The following is a 21,734-nucleotide window of genomic DNA, read 5'->3' as shown; positions in this document are numbered from 1 at the left end:
TGGCCTCTTCCGAGTTCCAGATGTCTTGTGAGCGAATAAACAGTGCTTTTTCCTCAGGCTGTGGGTACACTCTTCGGTTTGTTTTGGTGCCATGTTCCCTGGGCATATTCCCCGAGCAGCCATTTTGTGTTGAGAGGTCTTCCCTGATTGTACAGAGCTGGAGGAGAAAGACGCCTGCCCTATCGAAGAGGATACATAATCAAAGAATGTCTGCCTTGTCTTTCCAGAGATGTTAAGATATCTGCATCTGGATATGCTTAGCCTGTTTGGTTAAAGTTAAGCAAAGGTGGAGGTTGCTTTTTGTGCCTGTTGAAGAGGGTGTGTGTGTGTGTGTGTGTGTGTGTGTGTGTGTGTGTGTGTGTGTGTGTATTTGTGTATAGGGCAGAGGTCAACCACAAATGTCTTCCTCTCCAACATTATTTTTGAGACAGGGTCTCTCACAGAATCTAGAGTTCACTAGTTCACCTAGACAGCCAAGCTCTTGGGATCCTTCTGGGTCTGCCTCCTCAGCCCTGAGGTACAGATGAACCGCACTTCACTTGGCTGCATTCATACATGGGGCTCTAGGAGGTCCTCGAGTTTAAGATTCTTTCATATTGATTTTCAGGTGGTTGTTGTTTCTCTGCCTCTTCTTTTATGCACGTGTAGTGTGTCTGTGAGTCTCTTCCTCAGCCCCTCCCCCATCGTGTCTAGACGCATCGAGACCCGAGTGTTTCCCATAAACACAGTGCTTCCTCGTCTGAGCAGGGACCTTTACATGCTTATTCCACAGAGCCCACCTCTGCCTCGTGTGTTTTCAAAGGGCTCACTGTGAACTCGGGTTCAGACGCTGGCACTTTCTTCTGAGTCTCCTTGTGATAAATCTTTGGCCTTTGAAAGTGGCTGTGAGTTTTGGAAACCATCCCCAACCTTAGCTCCAGATGGCTTGTGGCCAAGATTGAGTATGCTGGCTTTGGATCTAAATGTTATGGGACTCAAAAATAATAAGACTGGTTTATCTTGCATGACTTGAGAACAAACTAGAAGGGAACACCCTCCCCCACAACACCTCCTTCCCTCCCTCAAATCCAAATCTTGTTAAGTAAAGCCAGGACCTTCCACAGTGATGCCCTTGAAGGGGACAATAGGCATTTGGTATCTAATCTCAGTTTGTTCCTTAGTCACCTAGTCAGAGTTGCACTGAATGTCTCCTAACTATAAATTAGGCAAGGCTAAGCCGGCTGACACCAGATGATGTGTCAGGGCGTGATCCTGGTTGTAACTTGCAATGAAGAATTTGTCTTTTCAGAAGCAGTTACTATGTGTTAGCCAGGGCTATATTGGGTGCCAGGTGCCAGGACGAGGGACAGCTACCCTGAGTACTTCATCATCCATCCCCTCCTCTTCAGGCTGGACAGTGACTCACGTGGCCACACACTGTGACCGCACCACCCCTTCATCTGCTATCTCAGCTGTTGTATTAGCAGACAACCCAGAGCTCAGGCTCTGCTGGGCCCTGGAAGTTGATGTCCTGCCCCAGTAGTCATCCTGTTTGTTCCAGGAATGACTCAAGTGACCCTTCTGTCTCATTGTTAATCCACTTGAAGAAGTCCCCTGGAGTGCCACACTGGCTGTGGGAGGTTCACAGGCCATTCAAGGTTTGGTACTGGCAATAAAAACAGGTGAAGGTGTTTCTTTTAGGAAGAGAAGGGAAGCCACACAAGGGGACATATGTCTCTTTTTTTTTTTCATTTTTAAAATGTTATTTATTTATTTTTGAGACAGAATTTTGGTTTATTGTAGCCCAGGCTGGCCTCAAACTCTTGACACTCCTTTTTTTTTCTGTGTGACACTATGTCTCTGTCAGTCTTTGGTCTTCTTTCTTTCAATAGGGTCTTGCATAGCCCCAGGTACACGAAGCAGACTATGTATTCAAGGATAATCTTGTCCTTCTCTCTTCCTGACTCCACTTCTCTAGTGCTAGAATTGCCCACATCCCTCCTTATTTATGCAGTTAGGCTCTAACCCAGGGCTTTCTGCATAGTAGACATGGGCTCTACCTCTCTCTCTTAAATGGAAGTGTCTACCTTGAGTCATTTTAAATGAAAAAAAACCAGGCTCTCTTTTTTAAAAAAGATTTATTTATTTAATGTTAGTACACTGTCGCTGTCTTCAGACACACCAGAAGAGGGCATCGGATCCCATTACAGATGGTTGTGAGCCGTGTGGTTGCTGGGAATTGAACTCAGGACCTCTGGAAGAGCCATTTCTCCAGCACACCACCTCCCGCTTCACCCTCCCTCCCCCCAAGGTCTTAAGAAGATCTTCTCCAAGCTTGCAGCTTCTCCCAGAAAGTAATGGTATAGTTCTCAGGCAGCAGAGTCTAGCCCCCAGCACAGATGTGCTGATCACTTAGGAGGTCTGAGAGGGAAGCAGGTCAGGGCCCAGGCCTGCAAGGCACCTGCTGAGAACAACCATGGAGTGGACACATCTGACTCCTCATCTGCTGGGTGCTCACTGCCTCTGTGAGGTACTGAGTAGCTGTGTCCCCCAGATTCTTGTAACTCCTATAGTAACAAGAGACCACAGGGCTGTTGCTAAGATCCAGCCCTAAGAAGAGTATCATTGCAATGAAAATGGTTTCTGGGGTCTGATGAAAGCACCCCTGATTCAGATCAGCCCTGGACAGCGTCCTCAGCAGCGAGTGCTGCCTCTGTCTTCCCAGTCTGAGTGATGGGGCAGAGCACAGCTCCTCGAGGGGACTGAGAATTAATGAGCTGACATTTGAAAACTGCTCGGGAGATGAATTGGAAGTGCTAAGTATTACTATTTCACGTGGAAGTCTGAAAATAACCTCACTGAAGCATCCTAATAAATAACCAAACGTGGAGATCGAGGAGGAAATTTCAGTCGTCTGGAGAACCATTTTTCTTAAGTACTTTTCTCTGGAGCGGAACCGGGGTGCTAGGAGAGTTCTAAAGAGCATTCATCTGTTGACATCGCTTGACCCACAAAGGAGCCAATATGGAGTCACAGTGGCACAGTGCCTGCTGGGGATGCATTGGTTCTTCCTTAAATCTAGCTCAATGTTGTTAGCAATCTGAGAGACTCCGAGCGGCGGCGGCGGCGGCGGCGGCGGCGGCGGCGGCGGCGGCGGCGGCGGCGGCGGCGGCGGCGGCGGCGGCGGCGGCGGCGGCAGCAGCAGCAGCAGCAGCAGCAGCAGCAGCAGCAGAAGCAGTGGTGTTGGCAGCAGCAGCTCTGTGTGTCCCCTGTGTGAGCCCCTTTCCCAGGGGTTTTCTGGTTTTCCGAAACTATTTCCACCCTTAAGGCCTCCTTCATTCTTGTAATTGCGCAACCACAGCGTTCTCCATTCTTCCTGTCCCGGAATTTCTGCTGCTTCTATGAAGTTACTGCTTTGGTTTAAACTTGTGCTTCATCTTGGCTTTTCCAGTCTTAGGCACAGGAGGCAACCGTGGCATGATGCTCACGTTTTTGTTGGTGGTCAATTTCGTTCTTAAATTGGCTCTGTCCCATAAGGCTTTGCTCTCCTCCTCAGTTGTAGTCCCCTGGGGCTTTGAACCCTCGTGTGGTTGGATTTTCCACTGAGCTCTGTGAACAGCCCTAGGAGTAGGTGACACCTGGGGTTCCTGGAACCTTCTTTATCACGACAGCAAGTAGCCGTTGAGAGTGGTAGCTCTTATCCTTGAACACCCTCCCATTTCTTCATGCCCTAATAATTTAAAGAAAACTATCTTGGTTCCTTTGTACGTATGGTTCGTGCGTGTATGGTTCATAAATGGGGTTGTAGCCTCCGCCCAGCTTTACAGATTTAAAAGCCGCATGAGGCCTGAAGGCTGCTGGAGCTGGCTGGACAGGTGCATGTTTTCAGCGATGCCTTTAGAAACAGGTGTTTGGGAGCTGGGCTGATGGCTGGCCAATAAAATGCCTCCCGGGCAAGCAACAGACCACCTGGCACCCTTGTAAGGGTGGGCATGGCAGCACGAGTGTAAACCCAGCACCCGGGTTGGGGCTTGCAGAGACAGGCAGGTGCCAGGGATTGCTTGTTTGTCCAGCCTAGCTGAATCAGTGCGCTCCAGGCTCAGCGAGAGACTCCATCTCAAAAAATAAGGTGGACAGCCATGGAGGAAGACATCCCAACCTTGACCTCTGGCCTTCACTACACTAATAGTCATCCACCCACACGTACGTACGTATGTACGTACATACATACATACATACATACATACATACATACATACATACAAACAAATAAATGGTCATTACAGTCCCTTGGGTCACCTTTCCTCCTACCACCACCGCTCTCCCTCTCAGAGGTGGGGGATGGGTGCCTCTGCTCTAGGGCTCCATTTTTGTGTGGTGATCAGCACCTGGGGGTACTGATCAGTCTTGAACCGCTGGAGGCAATCACTACTCTGTCCAGGGAAGGACAGAGCCCTTCATGTTTTCCTATGGAGTCAGTTCTAGCAGGAGAAGTGGGTCCGCCAGCCTGGCACATCGATACATACATTCTGCAGGTGTCAATATCACTTGATCTTAATTGATGGTGATTGGAGGTCAGGGGCCTCCTGTATTTCAATGGCTCAAAGGAACCTGATCCCCCAGAGCTGTCACCTGTGAGGGTCAAGAGGCAGTTTCTTTCTTTTTTTTTTTCTTTTTTCTTTTTTCTTTTTTTCGGAGCTGGGGACTGAACCCAGGGCCTTGCACTTGCTAAAGCTAAATCCCCAACCCCAAGAGGCAGTTTCTTGAGTACCACATGGCCCCAGAGGCCAGCAGGGCATCTTGGCCCTGTAGTTTCTAACATTTTCTTAGTTTGTCTTCAGCTCTGCAGCCAAGCAAGGGAGAAATACAGATCCAATCAACTGAGCAACAATTTAATTAAAACCAAACATTTCGATGAATTTGCCAGAAGTCTTTAGGAGGCTTTACCCTCCACCCCAAGAAGAGACAGCAAGCGGAAGAGACCCTTGGGTTGCAGTGAGTGTTTCTCATGTGGTCTGGCTTGCAGGAAGCATGTGTCTCTGTTGATTTCTGAGGAACAGAAGTAAATGCATAGGGACGGACTTCCGGCCCTCGCGCTCTTTCACAGGCCGTTTAAAGGAACAGCACCTGACAGTTCACCCGCAGTTACAAGACTTTTCTGCTTCGGAAAGCAAAGTACCATATAAGTTGTACAGCATACGCGCATGATTTGAGGGGTCGGGGTGAAGCAGACTGCACAATTGGCAGCGGAGGGCTGAGCGTCATCGGGTTCCAAGGTTGCCAGTGGGGTAGGGGCCAAGCCAGTGGGCCTCACACAGGTTCGCTGGGTGGCCTGTCATCGTTGTTTAATTTCCTTCTTCCCTGGTCCCAATTTGAATTGCTGAAATATGTTGGATTGCTCTGCGTTATTTCATTTGCCTGCTTTGTAATTCCTTCTTACTGAAAACAGATGAAAAACCCAGCACTAAGGCAAATTGACAGCTCCTGAAATGAGAGCGGTCTCCATCCTCGGCGTGTTGATGTAGAAATAAATGAGAGCGAAAGCTGCCTGTTGGGTCCTGAAGCAGCTTGAGGTGCTACTTTGTTGCTGCTTTTGGGGATGTTGGGTACCGGCTTTTCCTCCTCCTCCTCCTTTTCCCTTTAGGGAAAATGGTGCGGCTTGAGAAGTAGGAAACATCCTTATTCCGACAATACTCTCTCAATAAGCCATACTAGGGACCTAATGAGGAGCATAGAAGTTTCCACCGGAAGTGTTCCACGGAAGGAAGCGGGGTCGTTAAGTTCACTTTATCACGTCAAAGGAAATTTACTGGGAACCTCGGGTACCTCAGGCTGAACTAAAGGTAGCAGCTGTAGTCATAGTTTATTTAGGCGATGTCACCAAAAGCCTCCATTATAACTAGATAACAGTCTTTCTTTCACGCAAGTTCAGCTGGCTTGGTAGATGAGATACATACACACATACACACACATGTAATATACATACATACACACATGTAATATATATACATACATATATGTGTATATATATATATTACAAAGTGCCCTTATGTGTCCTTTACCCATTTTCCCACAACCCTGTCTCTAGAAACCAGAGAAATAAAAAGGGAAAAGAAAGAAAAGAAACAGTGGTCTTGTGCTTATTCTAATGGCCATCATCATACTCAGAACTGTCCCGCTGAGTCCACCAAAAAACACCGGGTTCCTTAATACACACCAAGGGCGCCCGCCCAACCCCCCCCCCCCCCCCGGCCAAACACAGATCTGAGCTAGGTTTCAATACATCAACTTTGGCATTCTGTAATAGAAGTAGAACCATCCAAGCTTGGATATTTTTTTCCTTCTCATCAGCACAGTTGCCTCCAAGGGATCCACAAAAGCTAGGTATCGTGGCTCGTGTGCTTCTTTCTATATCGAGGAGCGGTCCACTGGAGGATGTGCCACCAGTGCCATCCACCCCACCCCACCCCCACTCCCTCTGAGCTTCTAAAATACTGTGTATTTACATCCCTAGAGAATAGTCCATAAAGCCAGGCGAGCTTGTGTAGTTAAACGTCACTCGTCCATACCGACTTCACTGGAACACGGACTGTGTGGTGATCAATACAAAGTCTGTTAGTCCCTGTCACATCTCTTACCTAACAGGTATTTGTGAGCACCCATGTGTGCTGGTGCTGAAGTGTGTAATGCCAGGAACAGGCCACTGGCCAAATGCTTTCCTGGATTCTGTGTCAATAATGTCTACGTCTCGATGCAGAGGGGAAGAGACACAATGATCATTCTTCTCTTTTGTCCTGCAGAGCCTTCCCAAAAACTCACAGGGTGGGGTGGTGGAGAACGATTTGAACCCCAGCCCTGTAAGGCCCTCTTAGGTTTCTTTTACTCTGTCACAGCTAGCCAGAAAATCACCAAGCTAGTACTGGTTTGTTCCTCTGGAAAGTGAGAAGTGGCCTGGACTCCTGTCTTTTTCCTCCTGTCTGCCTTAGGGAAGTGATCTTCTCTTACCAAGCGAATGAATGCTCAGTCTTAGCTACGCTTGAACGTTGTTCTCGGCAACATTGGGGTAGCCATTATTTGCAGATGTTTGGGGAATTTTAAAGTGACCATGGAGAATGTCTTTAAAAACAGACATTCAGCACTGCCTTCATTTGGCTAATTTTGGAAAAAGGGACAACATTAGAACTGTATAGCCCATGGGGTCGTTGACCTAGGACTCTGAGGTGATTTGGGGGTTAGGAGCCAGGGAGCTGGCTGTTAGGTAGCCAAAGGGACAGGAAGCTGGTGCCAAGTCCATTAAGACCCATGGTGGCCTTGGGGATGAGCAGTGCTTGGCGCACTCAGTTACCTGGAGCCACACAGTTCGCAGAATTCTGCCGCCTGCCAAAACTGGGCTGTGGACCAAAGGTAGTTTCTATTTTGGGCATTTAAGTGCTTCTACTGCTGAGGTCAGACCTAGCAGCGCATCCCAGGAGGGAGAAGAGGTTCTCTGACTCTCTAGAGCAAAGAAGGGTGCAGCTGTTCCTAGGGGAAAGGAGTATAACACTGGGAGTGGAGCTGGGACCCCTGTGTCACCTCTGTGACTCCTAGGACTATAGTTCTATAGGGTGAAGATTCCTCCCAGCCCCCAGGTATTCACTCCCCTCAAGATTTAGCTGAATTTATCAGAATGGCAAGCTGGTAGAGTGCCGGGAGCCCTCGTAGAGCCTGTGGCAATTCTCTCCTTTGCTCCATGTAATCAAGGCAAGTGAATGGCTGTGAAGTCCTAAGGCTGCGAGTCTGCCTCCCATCCAGCCCACAGAAAGGAAGGCACAGAGAGATTGCCAAGGCCTCAGAGAGCCTCCGAGTCATGAGGAAGGTCCCTCATTCCTTCCATTTAGACTCCTCAGCTAACTTCCTGGTGGGCAGACAGAGGAGCCTCAATAAATACTGATTTAGTGATGAATTTGGCCCCCTTGGGTAAGCTGTCATCTCCCTGTTCCCTCATCTGCCCATTCCTGTCTGTAAAAGAGCCGAGTAGCGGGAGGCTTATGCACACAGAAATCCCTTTCCGTCGTCGCAGACGGGCCCTGGTCCCACCATCAAGCCTTGTAGCTTCCCTCCCTGTTCTGCAGGCAGAGAGAAGTGGCACATGGCCCAAGGGATTGGAACTGCAGATTGGAACCTGGACTTCTCCAGCCGGTGAAACGCCGCTCCTCCCCCCTCTTCCCTTCCCCAAGTGGATAGCTGCAGCCACGCTTGTCACCAGCTGAGATTGCATTGGCCACAGGAGATGTGGATGATTTTTCCATTTGGTCCTGATGTTTATTTCATGCCCATCAATATCAGCCTGTATTAGGACAGATGAGGTTCTTATTTACAGGCTGTGCATTTTCACACTTGGTAATTATAAACCCTTCCCCTGTTCGGTCAGAGTCGTGCAGATCCATTTTGGCAATTAGCAGTTTAGTATTTGTTTAATGGGAATGCAAGAGTCTGTTACGGCACATCAACGCTCCCCTAATGATGGGCCTCTCTCCTCTGGAGCTGGCAGGTTTGGGCCTTTTTCACGGTAGGTGAGGCCTGATGGGAGAGGTTAGAGACAGGGAGAAAGGAACATTCAGTAGCCTGCCACTCCCCTCCTCCAGAGCCCACTTGCATGCATGCATGCATGCACACACACGCTCGGCAACCAGACCTGAAAGCGGGTACTGGATTACCAGAGCACAACAGCCGCCACTCGAAGGAACGTCACACGAGAGGCCGTTAGGCCAGATGCCATTTCCATGTGACAGCTGTCAGCCTGCTGAATCCAACTGCTTCTCCTCCAACAGCTCATGCCCAGCCTCTCTCCTATCACCTCCCTTCCTTCACCTCTTCTGCACGCCCTGACTGGGATCGCCCCAGAGAGCATCTCCTCCTTCCTCCCTGGTTGCTCTGGGGACCAGGACTTCTGTCTGCCCAGCTGACAAGGAGCCCGAACGCCAGCCATAGCCTCAGGGGGCTCTTTCAAGATGGATCCTCCTGTGACTGTTTCCCCCAAGGGCACGATGATTCTGTTGGTGGCTGCTCTTCTGTCTGACCCACTTTTCAGTGGGTATGTTTGTGTGTGTATTCATGTTCGTGAACTCAAGAGAATTGCCCGGGAGGATGTGAATTGGGTGTATTCTGAGCCAGGGACTCAATGGCCAATCATGAAAGCCTTCCAACTAGCCCTAAGATGAGTGAGGCATGGTATGTATTCTTCGTGCTCTAAGTGTACACTTAGTGTCCTGTAATCTCTCACAGGCTGAGCCCTGGGCTGACATCCAGGACTCCTGTCCATTTCCACCTCCTGCTCTGTGACCATGAAGAAACCCAGTATTCAGCTTTTAGATTTCCCTGACTCAAAAGAAACCCCTGTGTCCTATCTCCTCAACTCTTCAGTTGTCCCCTCTTCCCACCCATCCCCTTTAAGCTTACTTAATCGCCACAGACTGTTTGGAGAGCTTCGAAGGTAGTATTTGTTGGTTCATCCCGAAGACAGTAGCACTAACCTAAGCTCTAGGGACTTTAGAAAGCGGAACACGGTGAATGGAGACAAAGAAGCTTTAAATCCTGACTCCGCTGTATCTTATGTGTGATACGCCAGGCCAGCTACTTAGTCTTAGCAATTCTAATTTCCTCACCAACAAAATGGGTATGATAGTATCTACCCGGAGCTGCTTGCAAATTGCCCTTGAGGCTATAGAAAATGGTCACTGTTCATCATTATTTGGTGAGGGTGGGGTGAGCATTTCATAAGTAGAATCTGCCTTGCCTGTAGGTAGGTAGGTACGCTATACTCTTCAGCAAGCCCCAACTCCCACAAGCGTCCATTGGTTACATTTGAAACTGGTATCAGGTGAACTTTGGGGTTTGGTGTTACATAAGTGAAATGAGGAAGTGGAATGAGTTCGCAGGGTTGAAAACACAAAAGTAAGAAAAATAGGACAGATAGCACACAGTCCTGCTTGTGAGGGTAGAATATGCGAGCCAAAAGTCTGGCAAGCCTTTAATGAAGAATTCAGAAAACACACTTAGCGCCTGTGAACTGAATGCTAAAGACATGGTTAAAACGGCAAAGTTTATGTTACGTGTTTTACCACATTAAGGAAAAAGGATGTAGAAGAGACCACGCTCTTTCCCTGCTGTTCAGTGGAGGTTTGAGTGTGATTCAGAATAAACAAGTTCTGGGGGCTGGTGTAAGCAAGAGTATTGGACTTCCGGGATGAAATGGGTGGGCGGTAGTTGACAGCGGGGGCTAGCATAGAAGCCCTGAGGGCACCTCCAGTGCTGGAACCTTCCAGGGGTGAATGCCCAGAGAAGCGGCAGAGAGTTCTCTTGACTGCAGCTCCGGGGAGGGAGGCAGGAACCTAGATGGGGAGGAGGGGCAGAAGCTTCAACTTCCAGAGACCAGCATCTGAGTCATGGGCCCTTGCCAGCGGTGGGAAAACTGGGGCTCAGAGGATTGATGAGAATCTCTTTCTCGTGTGCCATATGAAGGCCGAGGCTATAATAACACTGCAGAAATATTAAGTCGAGGGAGTAGTGGTTTCATTAGGTTGCCTTAAAAGTTCTGGGTTCGGGACTAGGGATGTCAGTTACTTGACGAGAGTACTTGCCTAGCAAGCAGGATGCCCTGGGTCTCATCCTTAGCACCCAATACTCTAGGAATGGTGTCAGAGGCCTAGAATACCTACTAGAACACCTGGAATACTTAGAAGGTAGAAGGATCAGGAGCTTCCGGTCATCCTGGGCCACACAAAAGTTCAAAACCAGCTTAAGCTACATGTAACCCTGTCTCAAAAATGTAAGAGCTCGTGGTTCAGTTGTTGGTCCTTCTGGCTACTTCAGACGAGAATCCTGGTTTCCTTAGACTAAGACTGGGACAAGAAACAGGGTGAGGGCCTCTCCCTTTCATCTAGCATTCCACATCTGGGCAGCCTAAGGCCTGCTAATACCAGCTAGCTGGTTTTCAACACACCTGCTGGGAGGCAAGGCACCTCCCACTACATTTGACCATTTAAAACAGCGATTCTCTGCCTTGAACAAAAACATAGATCACTGGAGAGCCTAAGAGGCCTTATGCAAGGTCCCCTAGAGAGTAAGGTTGTGGCCTTGGCAACTTTAACAGTCCAGAGGGAGTGGCCTAGGCAACAGGTATTTCAACAGCCTTTAGGATGCTACTGGGAGCCATCAAGGCTGAAACTGCTAATGCAAATTGCAGTTTGAATTTAATGGAATTTTCCAGGCTGACCCCTCTGCTGCCTGCTTTCTCTTGTCAGCGGTTGGCAAAGCCAACCTACTTTAGTCTAGATACAGTGGTTGGAGCAGAAGTGACCCATGCTTGACACAGGGCAGACGCCAGCCCTATGTCCTAGGTGGTCTTGCCACATCAAATAGCCTCAGGGCCTTGAATTTATAAAGCATAATAGGGCTGGCCCTAAGCCTCGTGCACTGTCGTGTCACAGTGCCGTGTTTGCGGTGTTGATTTAAACTCTTGAAGCATCCATGTGGGAGCAGGAAGAGAAATCTAAGAGTGTTTGTTCTTGGGCAAGAGTGGGGGTTTCTCCAATTCCCTGTACCCCTCCTCACATCTGGATAGATCATTTAAGGACCATTTGAAGTTCAGTTTCCTGCTTTGTTCTCAATAGGTATGATGGGGGGTGGGGGTGCCAGCGTTCCAGGAGGTGTGGGAAGTTTCTTGGAGTGTGTTGACCACAGCAAAGCTCTGGAACAGCCTCACAGAACAGTTTTCAAAGGAAAACAGTTTTCAGTGGGGAATCTGATGCTCCCAGATGTTGTCGTGTCTGTCCTGTCCCCTCTCCCCCAGCATGCTCTGCAGTCTCTTCTCCGCATCCTCTGCAGAATCCTCATCCTTGGAGCTTAGAGCCGTCTCATACAATTCTCTCCTTTCTCAGATGCTACCAGGGGACATTCAGGGAGGTGCCTTGAGCTCCCTGAGACACTGGACTCATCTTGATCACCTGCTGCTCCTGGCTTTAGCCCTCCCCTGGGAACAAGTTTTCTGTATTCTACTTCTCTTACTTGCTTTATACCCAGGGAAGCAATTCTGTGAAGATCTGGGCAGAACAGCGTTCCAGGGAACTGAGCTCAGCTAATTGGACAAAGAAAACTTATGACTTCCCCTTGCATAGGCATCCATCTGTGCACTATGACTTTAAAGATTGCTTCTTCAGTCAACATGAGCTGGGAAAAGTACAGTCAACTTTGGATACAGTCAACACTGTTTGACCACTTCAGATCACCCAGCAAAATTGTCTGGCTCGAATTAAATCTTTGAGGTGTTCGAAAGAGGGTTCTCTCCTTAGTTAAAGAAGAGGGGATTAGAGAGGCTTTCCCCACTGACTTTGATTGGTGATTATTGTTGAGTCTTCACAGTGTTCATTTGATGAACATCTTTTCTTGACCTTTCTAGGACCTAGGTCTTCACCCTTACTACTGGGATGAAACCTAGAAGCAGAAGTTTTACCTCTGTCCATCTGGAAGGTTCCATTTGCAACATGGTAGTTTAATACCAGACCCTCCTCGACTATTTCCCCTTCCTTCTGCCGTCTTTCTTTTTTCTTTTTTCTTTTCTTTTTCTTTTTCCTTTGCTCTATGGTCTTATTCAAAATTGCATCTTCTAAATTCGGGGTGTTCTTTTGGAGTTATGTATTTACAGGGGTTGCCTACACATCATCTCCACTTGCTGCAGGGATCCTGTGTAACAAACCACAGAACCTCAGTTATCAGGCAATAGCTGCTGGCTAGGGTACCTGGGAGCACTTTACTGATTTTCCTGTTCTCAATAGGGCCTCAGCTGTGGGAAATGGGGACAGTTGCCTGCACCATATATCCTGCACCATCATCCTTCAATAGGCTAGCCCAGGCATGTCCCTTTCATGGTGATGACCAAAGTTCACTAGAGAGCAAGCAGAAGCACGGAAAAGTACGCAGACCTGCTTCCAGTCAGAACTCAAGTAGACACACCCTTCTCTCCGGATCATTTTATTGCCCAGGCCCAATCCAAAGGGACGGGAAATAGACTCCTTTTCTTTGGGTGGACAACAACAAAATTGTTAGATGTTGGGTCACTAATATGACCTGTTCAACAGAGCCAGGGGACCTGCCCCTTGTTTGTATTTGGGCCAATGCTTTGCAAGTAGAAGTGCCAGATACGCGCACGGTGTGTAGAAGCAAATAAAGTTGTCCTCTAGTGGGGTCAGCTGTGTGTTGGGTATGAATATTCTTTAGAGGAGACACCTCTGGCCAGTGTCTTTAACCTCTTGGTTCTGAGCTCTCACTGTTTATGATGGGAAGGGAAAAGAGGCCACAGGCTAGTAGGAGTACCTTTAGGAGCCGAGACTTAACTAGGTACACAAATCCTGGGGGGCCCCCAAAAGGTCTGTGGGTCACCCACCTCTGGGCAAATCTGATATGTGTAATGGTCCCAGAGCCCATCAGTGTTGCTCCCCTTCCATTGGTATGTATACCCTCCTGAGGGATATTTACTGGAACCTTCCATAGGCAGAAACACACGTGCTAGACCTTCCAGGCTCAACGTGAGAGAGTAGCCCCTTCCCAACGGTTTGACCTAAAAGTTCTATGACTTTGCTTTTCCATTCCTAGATAGGCTGCTCAGGAAGACAGACTCCATGTGGACCTGCCTTGGGTCATGGCTAGAGACTTCTCATGGTTGGAATAAGCTTTTCTCTGAAATAGACCAGGCTCATTCCAGGCCATAGGACGAAGCCACCAAAGGTTGAAACACCTACTCTTCTCTCCTCGTTCCCTCAGGGGATTCAAAAGACTAGTTAGGCCTTCAGGCGCCACCTCTGGTACAAGGAAATCTGTGCCATAGCATTGCCCACACCAAGTGTTGAGTATAAGGGCCAGGACCATGTTCCTCGAGGAGTATTTTGCAGGGTTAAAGATGTTCCCTTCTTGAGGTCAGAAAAGCAACAGCTTATAGCTCCCCATCCCCAGCATGCATCCCTACTCAGCTCTTCCTGGAGGCTTATGATCCGTAGACATCTCCTTCGGGCCAGTTTCAGGTGTGACCCTATGTTCAGGGGCTCCTGTGAGACAAGGAAGCCGAGATTACTGCCAGTTAACTGGCTCCCGCACTGGCACCAGTCACCTCAACTGTGTCCCTCATTCTCCAGACTCCATGACGGAGACTCGTGCACAAGCTGCTTCTGTGTGATTCTCCGAGAACCGTGAGAAACAGGCCCGTATGTGAGGCCTCGGGTTTTCATTCTATTCAGTCTTTGTGTATTCAAATTCTCCTGGTTTCAGCTCTTGCTGCCCTGCCAGATTTCCATCGCCTTGATGGCGTCTCTGAATTAATAAGTGTTTGCAACCACTGAAAAGTGCCCCCACCCCTCTGCACTGGATCTCATCCATATTGATCCCCCCCCGACACCTCCTTCTCCAGCTACTTCTTAGATGTTGTATTTTGTAAAACGTTAATAGAATTTTTCTTGCACCCTGACACTTTTATCTATTCAGGAGGTCTTCGAAAGTCCCATTGTACAGCTGGACTACAAGGGAAAGAGCCCTATTCTCTACAACAATGCTTGTCCCCAAAACACACACACACAGATCCCCCCACCCCCCATGCTCACCAGGGTGGAGGGAATGCGGAGGCTACAGAAGAAAGCAGGCAAACTTAGCCAGGAGAAGCGGGGAGCCAATTACGCACTGCTGAAAGACAGCTTTGAAAAAAAATTTTTTTTAATTCAAAATATTTATTTCCTACGGGGATCTGAATTTCAGTACCAAAACATGGCCAACACAGAAGGGAGGCTGTTTTCTTCCCTGTTAGACATTTTCAGTTAATAATCAAGATTTGGCAAACATCTCAGAAAATGGGAAGATGGGTGCAAAGAAGCAGATGTCGCATTTACCTGCACCCACAGCAGGCGATACCCCCAACCTACACCCTCGCCCCAGGCATCTGAATTCTTCTGGCATCCCAAGGTCTGAGTCTGCGATGCCATATGTTGGGGTGTGACTGCTCTGTGTACAAACACACCAGTTGATCTTATGGCGATTTGCTTGGGTGGTGTACGGGAGGCGTATGGCCTCAGCAGGTGTCTGGGGGACTCTTGAAGCCCGCCAAGGCATGAGGAGCAAGAACAGCCCGGAGAAGGAGGCCCTGCTCAAGTGATCTCCAACGCGCTTTGCCTCTCCTGCCAGCTGGTGCCTGAGAGAAAGCAGGGGCCAGCTCCCTGTAAGGATACCCTCTCCACAACAAATGACTGCCGGAGTGGGGGGTACAAGAAGGGGGAGGCCCCAGGAGCCTGTTTGTTCAGCCTGGGTTGCTTAGCAACAAAAGGGGCCCCGCCTCCAGAAGGGATTTTTAAGTAGACAGATCTCTTCCAGACTGGCTTGCCTGCTTTTCCATTCCTGCCTGAACTTTGCTCTCTCCACTGTCGGGTGTGATAGGATCTAGAAAAATAAGTCCAGTTTGTCCAGAGGCACCATTTTAATCCTCACTTCACTGTTCACGCAAGAGGAATGAGGAATGGATGGCCTGTGATTCCTCCTCAGGTAGCTTAGCGGATGGCTCCCTTGTGAGCTTTTGAGCATAACATGGTGCTAGGATCTTCCCGGCCACATACACACCCCAACTGCCCCAAGCACAGAGTCCTCTGGCTAACAGTTTGTGTAGCCGCCTGGGTTGGGTTGTAGTTCGGCCTCCATTGTTGAGTCCAGAATCCATGAAGAGAGCAACTGATTCACCCTGGCATGGCGAGTCTTCTTGAGGGTGAAGGCGGGTCTTGTGACCGAAAGGATTAGATCTTCAAATGAGAGGAGTGGGTTGTCGAGTCGTATGTTGTTTCTTGAGATCCGTATGCAGGGTATGTGAGAAGAAAGGCAGAAGCCATCCTGGGTACTTTTCTTCTTGATTGTCTTGAAAGAGCCCTAGCATTGGTGTACCGGGGTGCTAGGGCTGCCATACCAAAGCACCGGAGGCTGGAGAGTTTCAACAACCAGATCATATTTTTCTCATGTCTGTCTATCCTGGAAGTTCAAGATTGTGCTGTGGTGGGGTTGGTTCCTCTTGAGGTCTTGTCGGCCTATGGCTCCTCAGCCCTGTGTTTCCTGTCCTCCTGTCCTCATTTGAGGACACTACTCATAGGGTGGATTAAGGCCCGGCCTAGTGATCTCATCTTAATTTTATCGCTGCTTTAAAGACCCAGTTTGGATGGAGAGATGGCTCAGTGGTTAGGGGCACTTATTGCTTCCACAGAGGATCCAAGTTGGGTTTCCCAGCACCCACATGCATATTGCACATCTACACAGACACACGTGTATGCACATAAATAGACATTTTAAACCTTTTTAAAGACCTGTCACCAAGTCTCAGAACTAGAAATTAGGACTTTACTTGATAAGTTTTCATCAGAGTGAGGATCCTGAAGCCGGTTGTATATAACAGAATGGACTGAATATACATAGAAGGGAAGTTAGCTGTGGCCTCCTGCTCTGTGGAACACTGTCAAGCTGTCACATTGTGTTGACCTGGGTAAAGTATTTGCTATATTGTAATGTCATTTATATAACAGAACAGATAATAATTTCCCACAAATGATACAATATAAAATTCCCACAAATATAACTCTAAGATACTTTTGATTACATGCAGGGGGTGTGTTTGTTTATGAATACAGGTGCCCACAGAGAACTAATACACCCTCCCCTCTCTCTTCCCTCCCCTTCTTCCCCCCAAAGGAAACTACACATCTGTTAACTAAGATTATGCCAAGTTGAGGGGGTTTGGGGGTTTTGCCCCCCCCCCCCGACTTTTTACAGATATTCTCTATTTGAGCGACTATGACCTCAGCAGTGGAAAGCTCCATCCTCACCACCCCACCGTCCTCACCGCCCCACCGTCCTCACCGCCCCACACTCTGTATTTGTAATGTTCTATGAATTTCATGAAAAGTCCTGAAGCAGCTTTTATTCTGTTTGTTTTCAGGTAGAGGATGCGATGCTGATGTTCGACAAAACCACCAACAGGCACAGAGGTAAGATGGCCCCATCGTTAGAGAATGTCCCTCCTTCCTCTCCTGGGCTTCTCCTCTCCCATCCCATTGATGAAAGGTGCAAGGAAAATGCAGAATCCGGCAAGTAGATGTGCATACATGTTAATAACAGAGGGCCACCATAGCACAGTGAGTCCCGGGTATCAGATAGTGAAAACCATTTTGGCTAGAGCCCTGGCTGGATTGAGCGGCCATGCCCAGCACACTGGTTCAGCTTACCTTTCTCGCCCTGGCTCTCTTAACCCCTTGCCAACCTCAGCACTCAGTGATCCTAGTGGAAATTATTCATAGTGATTACTGAATGGGACTCTCAATTTGCATCAAAGAAGGCTCAGAGAGCAGCCTGTCAGCCTATGACTGAGTGAGAGGAGGTGGGAAAACCACAGTTGAATCTGTTAGCTGATTACCACAATTGCAGATCTGGAAAGGCCCTGTGGAGCTTGGGGGACAACCGTACTTGTTTGTGCCTCCTGACCAATCCATGTTGTAGAACATGGGTCTCACTCAACCTGGGTTCCTCGGGCCTTTGAAATGATTTGCCCAATGTCTAAGCTTTGCTTAGGAATGGATCCCTAGTTTTGAACAGATTTGCCAAAGAAAATGCTCAGTAACCCCTGCCTGCAAGAACATGTTCAAATCATTGCTTCGAACGGAAAAGGGGAGGAATCTAGAACTTTCCTTGAGACAAAAGTCAGAGGAGGTTGTGACTTAGTGCCATATTCTGCTGTGCTCTGGAAGTACCATGTGTCTGGGCTCCTCATTAATGGGGTGTTAATGAGCAGTGTTTTTGAAATGGGGTATGAGGAAAGGCTGTGGGGTGTTCTCCAGGGAAGGAGCCCTGGGAGAGCCTAGAGAACTGTTTCCTCGCCACATCTAGTGTTGTTTACACATCCCCTGCAATCAGAGGTCAGAACGGTTACCCTGTGCTGGCTGTGCCTCTTTCCTGTCTGAGGAAGCAGCAGAGTGAAAGGCAAGAAGGCATGAAGGGGGCCAGGGAGAGTCTTGAGCATCTTGTCCTCATAGGCCTGCTGACCCCACTCTCAGCAGCATCCTCAAGATGGAGAGGTGAACATCGGATGGGCCAGGGCAGGGTAGAGGATGAGGAGAGAAGGCAAGGAAGGAAACCAAAAACCATGTGAGTGCTCTCCTTTTCTCCATTTACCCTGGAGATGGAGATGGAGAAGCGCCTGCCGGGAGGAAGGTGTGCCCGAGATGTACAGTTTCTGATGGTTTTCTGTCATCATCAACGTTGCCTTGGTGATGTTACAGACATCTAAGTACCACGCTGGGCGTGGCGGACCACGCTGGGTGTGGTGGCACAGGTTTTGTAGTCTCTACTCAGATGAGAGAGAAGAGCCAACCTAGGCAATGCTAGTGATTCTGTCTGTGAAAAGTAGATGTGCAGGGGCTGCGGAGATGACCCAGTGGTTAAGAGAACTTGTCAGAGACCACAGTTCAGTTCCCGGCAGTCACTTCAAATCACTAACTACCACCTGTAACTCCAGTTGGAGGAGATCCAAGGCTTCTAGCCTCCATGGGCTCCTGTATGCACATGCTTCTCTGCGACCGACACACAGACACACAAACCTCTACGTGATTATTGTTTTAAAATGAGAAGCCAAAGCACAATTTTCTTATGTCTCTCATCTTTTGGCCTCCACAGCTGTCTTGGGAGGCACAGAGTTGTGACCGTGGCAGAAATTACTGTGCGTTTTGATGCCTCCTCTGTTCACTTATGAAGTGAAAGTCATAGTTAGCAGTGTTTAGTGCTGTGATAAAACACTGTGGCCAAAAGCAACTTGGAGAAGAAAGGTTTATTTCCGCTTACACATCAGTCTCAAAGGAAGGCAAGGCAAGGACTGAAACAGAGACCACAGAAGAGCCCTGATCACTGGCCTCTCTTACTTCTTGAGACTGCCTGGGTCCTTCCACATCAACCCCTAATCAAGAAAATGCCCCCCACAGATTTGCCTACAGGCAGTCTCATGGAGGCATTTTCCCAATTGACATTCCTCTTCTTCGGTGACTCTGACTTGTGTCAAGTTGACAAAAAGATCCAACCAGGACAAGTACCTACTTTAATAGTGTTGTTTGGCAAGTGTAGGGCCAAGAATTAAGTGTGCCTAAGTGTTAGCTCTTAGGATAATTATCTTTGCCATTTTATGGCTGAGATACCAAGGCTCAAGAGAGCTGAGACTCTTTAAGTCCCCATATAGCTTCCAGCTCAGTGCTACGGATTTCAGACTCTTCTTTTTTGTGCCCAAATAGGAACAGGTTTTTCTGGGTAAGTGATTGCATCTAAATGTGGCTCCCAGCAGTAAGTGTCAGAACTCACAATCTCAAGAGTTTGCTGAGCTATGTGACAGTGACTGTGTCCTTTGCTTATGTGTGTGAGGGTCTGGGATCAAATCCATGGTTGGAGCACAATGACCTACTTTCACAGCTCTTTCTCTGTCTTGGTTTCTCTCCCTCTCCCTCTCTCCTTTCCCCTCCTCCTCTGTATATGTGAGTATATATTCACATGCATATATACATGTGTTGAACATGTGGGGCATGTAGATATCATGTTGATTGTCAGATGTCTTCTGTAGTCACTCCATTTTATTTTCTGAAGCAGGGTCTCTCACTGATTCAATTAGTCACCTAGCCAACTTGCCTTGGGGCGGGAGGGTCCTGTTTTCTCCTCGCCCAGCCTTGTTGGGTGGCTTGGGCTGTGTTTGGTCCCTGGCCCCAGGAACATGGGCCTCTACAGTATGTCAGGAGCTACAGCAGAGGGCATAGAGTTAGACCCAGGGTCTGGGCTCTCTTGGGCCTCTATCACCAGTAGAAGGCAGAGGTCAAGTTAGTTGTCACTCTGTCTCTGGTTGCCACCACCTGTCCATGCTCCCTGTAGTCCCTTTGGAGAAAAGATGACCCTGAGGCATATTTGAGTGGCAGTTGACTTCTGTCCACTGAGGGGCCAGCCTGGTTTCACTAGTGCCACTGGAGAGAATCCTAGGGATGAGAGTTTAGATTTTGACTCCTGGTGGATCCATGTAGTACGGGGTCTCCCACATTATCCCTAGATAAAGCTGGTCTTCCTCTAGCTTCAGGGACTAGAGTCGGGGTCAAAGGTGCCTAGGGTTTTTCTTCCCACCTGCCAAGTGTCTGACCATTACAGTTTCTTCTCTAAGAGTATGGGAAGGAGATTGAGGAACCACAAGAACCAAGTGTGTCCTTTAAAAAACCAACTAGGAGTGGGGTGGGGGTGTTTGTGAATAGTTACCATAGGTAGGATCTCTGGGAATCAACTCTGCTAGAAGGCTACAGGTGGGTTCTTAGGAAGAGTCCTTGATTGTGGGGGAGATTCTGACCTCCGATGACATCAGAAATGAGAAGGTCCATCCAAACCCAAAATAGGATGAGGGGTCATCTTCTATCCACAAGAGCCATCCATGAATGTCTTCTGTTCAGGTGTGATTTGGGCTTCCTTCTGCTAAGGAAATTTGAGAGAAGCATACTGTAGGATATCTTGGGGTGCTCCCAACAACCAGGAAGACAGGTTGTAAAGGATGTTCTTCGTTTCTGAAGGTGGTCATGGGCATCCTGTCTCAACCCCTACCCTGACTTCTGATGTCAGAGATTCACAGTTCTCTAAACAGACAGCAGAAGCAGCCAATACAATGCAAGCATTGGTGCCAGCATAGGGGCTGCACATGGCAAATTGCCAGAGGTCAACAGGGCCGCCCAGGGATGCACCCATGAGGAAGCAGAACTTGAGACATCAGCTCTACCTGTGTGACTTGCAGCCCGAGCTCACAGCCCCTCTGCAGGCAGGCCTGGTCCCCGGCAGTTCTGCAAACAAGAGAATCGCTGAGGGTCTAGACTACTTCCTCACAGTTTGCTCTAACCACACCACCCCTTCTTGCTCACGCTGTTCCTCATTTTCAGAGGGAGAAACTAAGTCACATGAAGTTACTGTGGGGGGTCGGGGGTTCCTGGTAGAAGCCGGGAGCCATTCTTGTTCCTGCCTGTCATTTCATCCATGGTCTTCTGTGAGCCGATCTGTGTCCCCAGGGAGGGAGAGGATGATGCCTTTCCAATTCTCTCAGAGTCATTCCATTTGCTCTCTAAAGCTTGTTAGAGGCAGCCTGGAAAATACTGGGCAGATCATCAAAGGCTTTAATCATCGGGGATAGGGGGTAGTGGGTTTGTTGCGTTATCCTTGCAAATGGCAGATAGGATCTTGAACTCAGCATTAGATATTGATCCCAGGGTGGGATTGGAGCGGGCACCTGAGGGAGAAGTAGGGAAGGCTGCAGACAACGGTGTCCTTCCAATTTGCTCCTTTACTAGTGGGAGGGAGAGAAGGGTAGCTCAGCTCCCTTTCCGCTCTCCACAGCCCTGTAGAGGGCATGCGATGATGTCGTGTGGATTGCCGAAGTTGATTCAATCTACGCTCGCCTCTTCCCAAGGAAACAGAACCCGTAGAATGAGGCTCATTCCAGGAAAACCTTTCAGACCCTTCCTATGACCTCAGGCTCTGGGCTCCCTCCAGGGGAAGAGCTGGACAGTTGGGGGCACCTGTGGGAAGTGAAAGGGGTGTCTTTGAAGCCAAGAGGATTGGATCAGAGGGAATAGACTCTGGCCCTGGTATCTCTGAGGCTGCCATTACCCAGCCGGCTTGTTTGCGGTGGACAATTGCCAGAGGCAAGGGAACAG

The 21,734-nt window shown here is 48.7% G+C and overlaps 1 protein-coding gene across 44 annotated transcripts in view; it reads left to right on the top strand.

Annotated features, from left to right (window-relative positions):
* Window positions 1-21,734, top strand: part of Msi2 (musashi RNA-binding protein 2) — a 368,962-nt gene that overhangs the window by 217,962 nt on the left and 129,266 nt on the right. For 42 of the 44 annotated variants that reach the window (NM_001430239.1, NM_001430236.1, NM_001430238.1 and 39 more), the window contains 1 exon segment: window positions 16,967-17,015. In NM_001430239.1, the coding sequence (NP_001417168.1) occupies window positions 16,967-17,015 (49 nt within the window). 44 annotated transcript variants of the gene reach the window in all.

The sequence above is a fragment of the Rattus norvegicus genome, chromosome 10 (genome assembly GCF_021556685.1).
Source record: "Rattus norvegicus strain SHRSP/BbbUtx chromosome 10, alternate assembly SHRSP_T2T, whole genome shotgun sequence".
Lineage (NCBI taxonomy): Eukaryota > Metazoa > Chordata > Mammalia > Rodentia > Muridae > Rattus > Rattus norvegicus.
The sequence above is the reverse complement of the archived record's forward strand: the minus strand, read 5'-3'. Positions and strand labels throughout refer to the sequence as shown.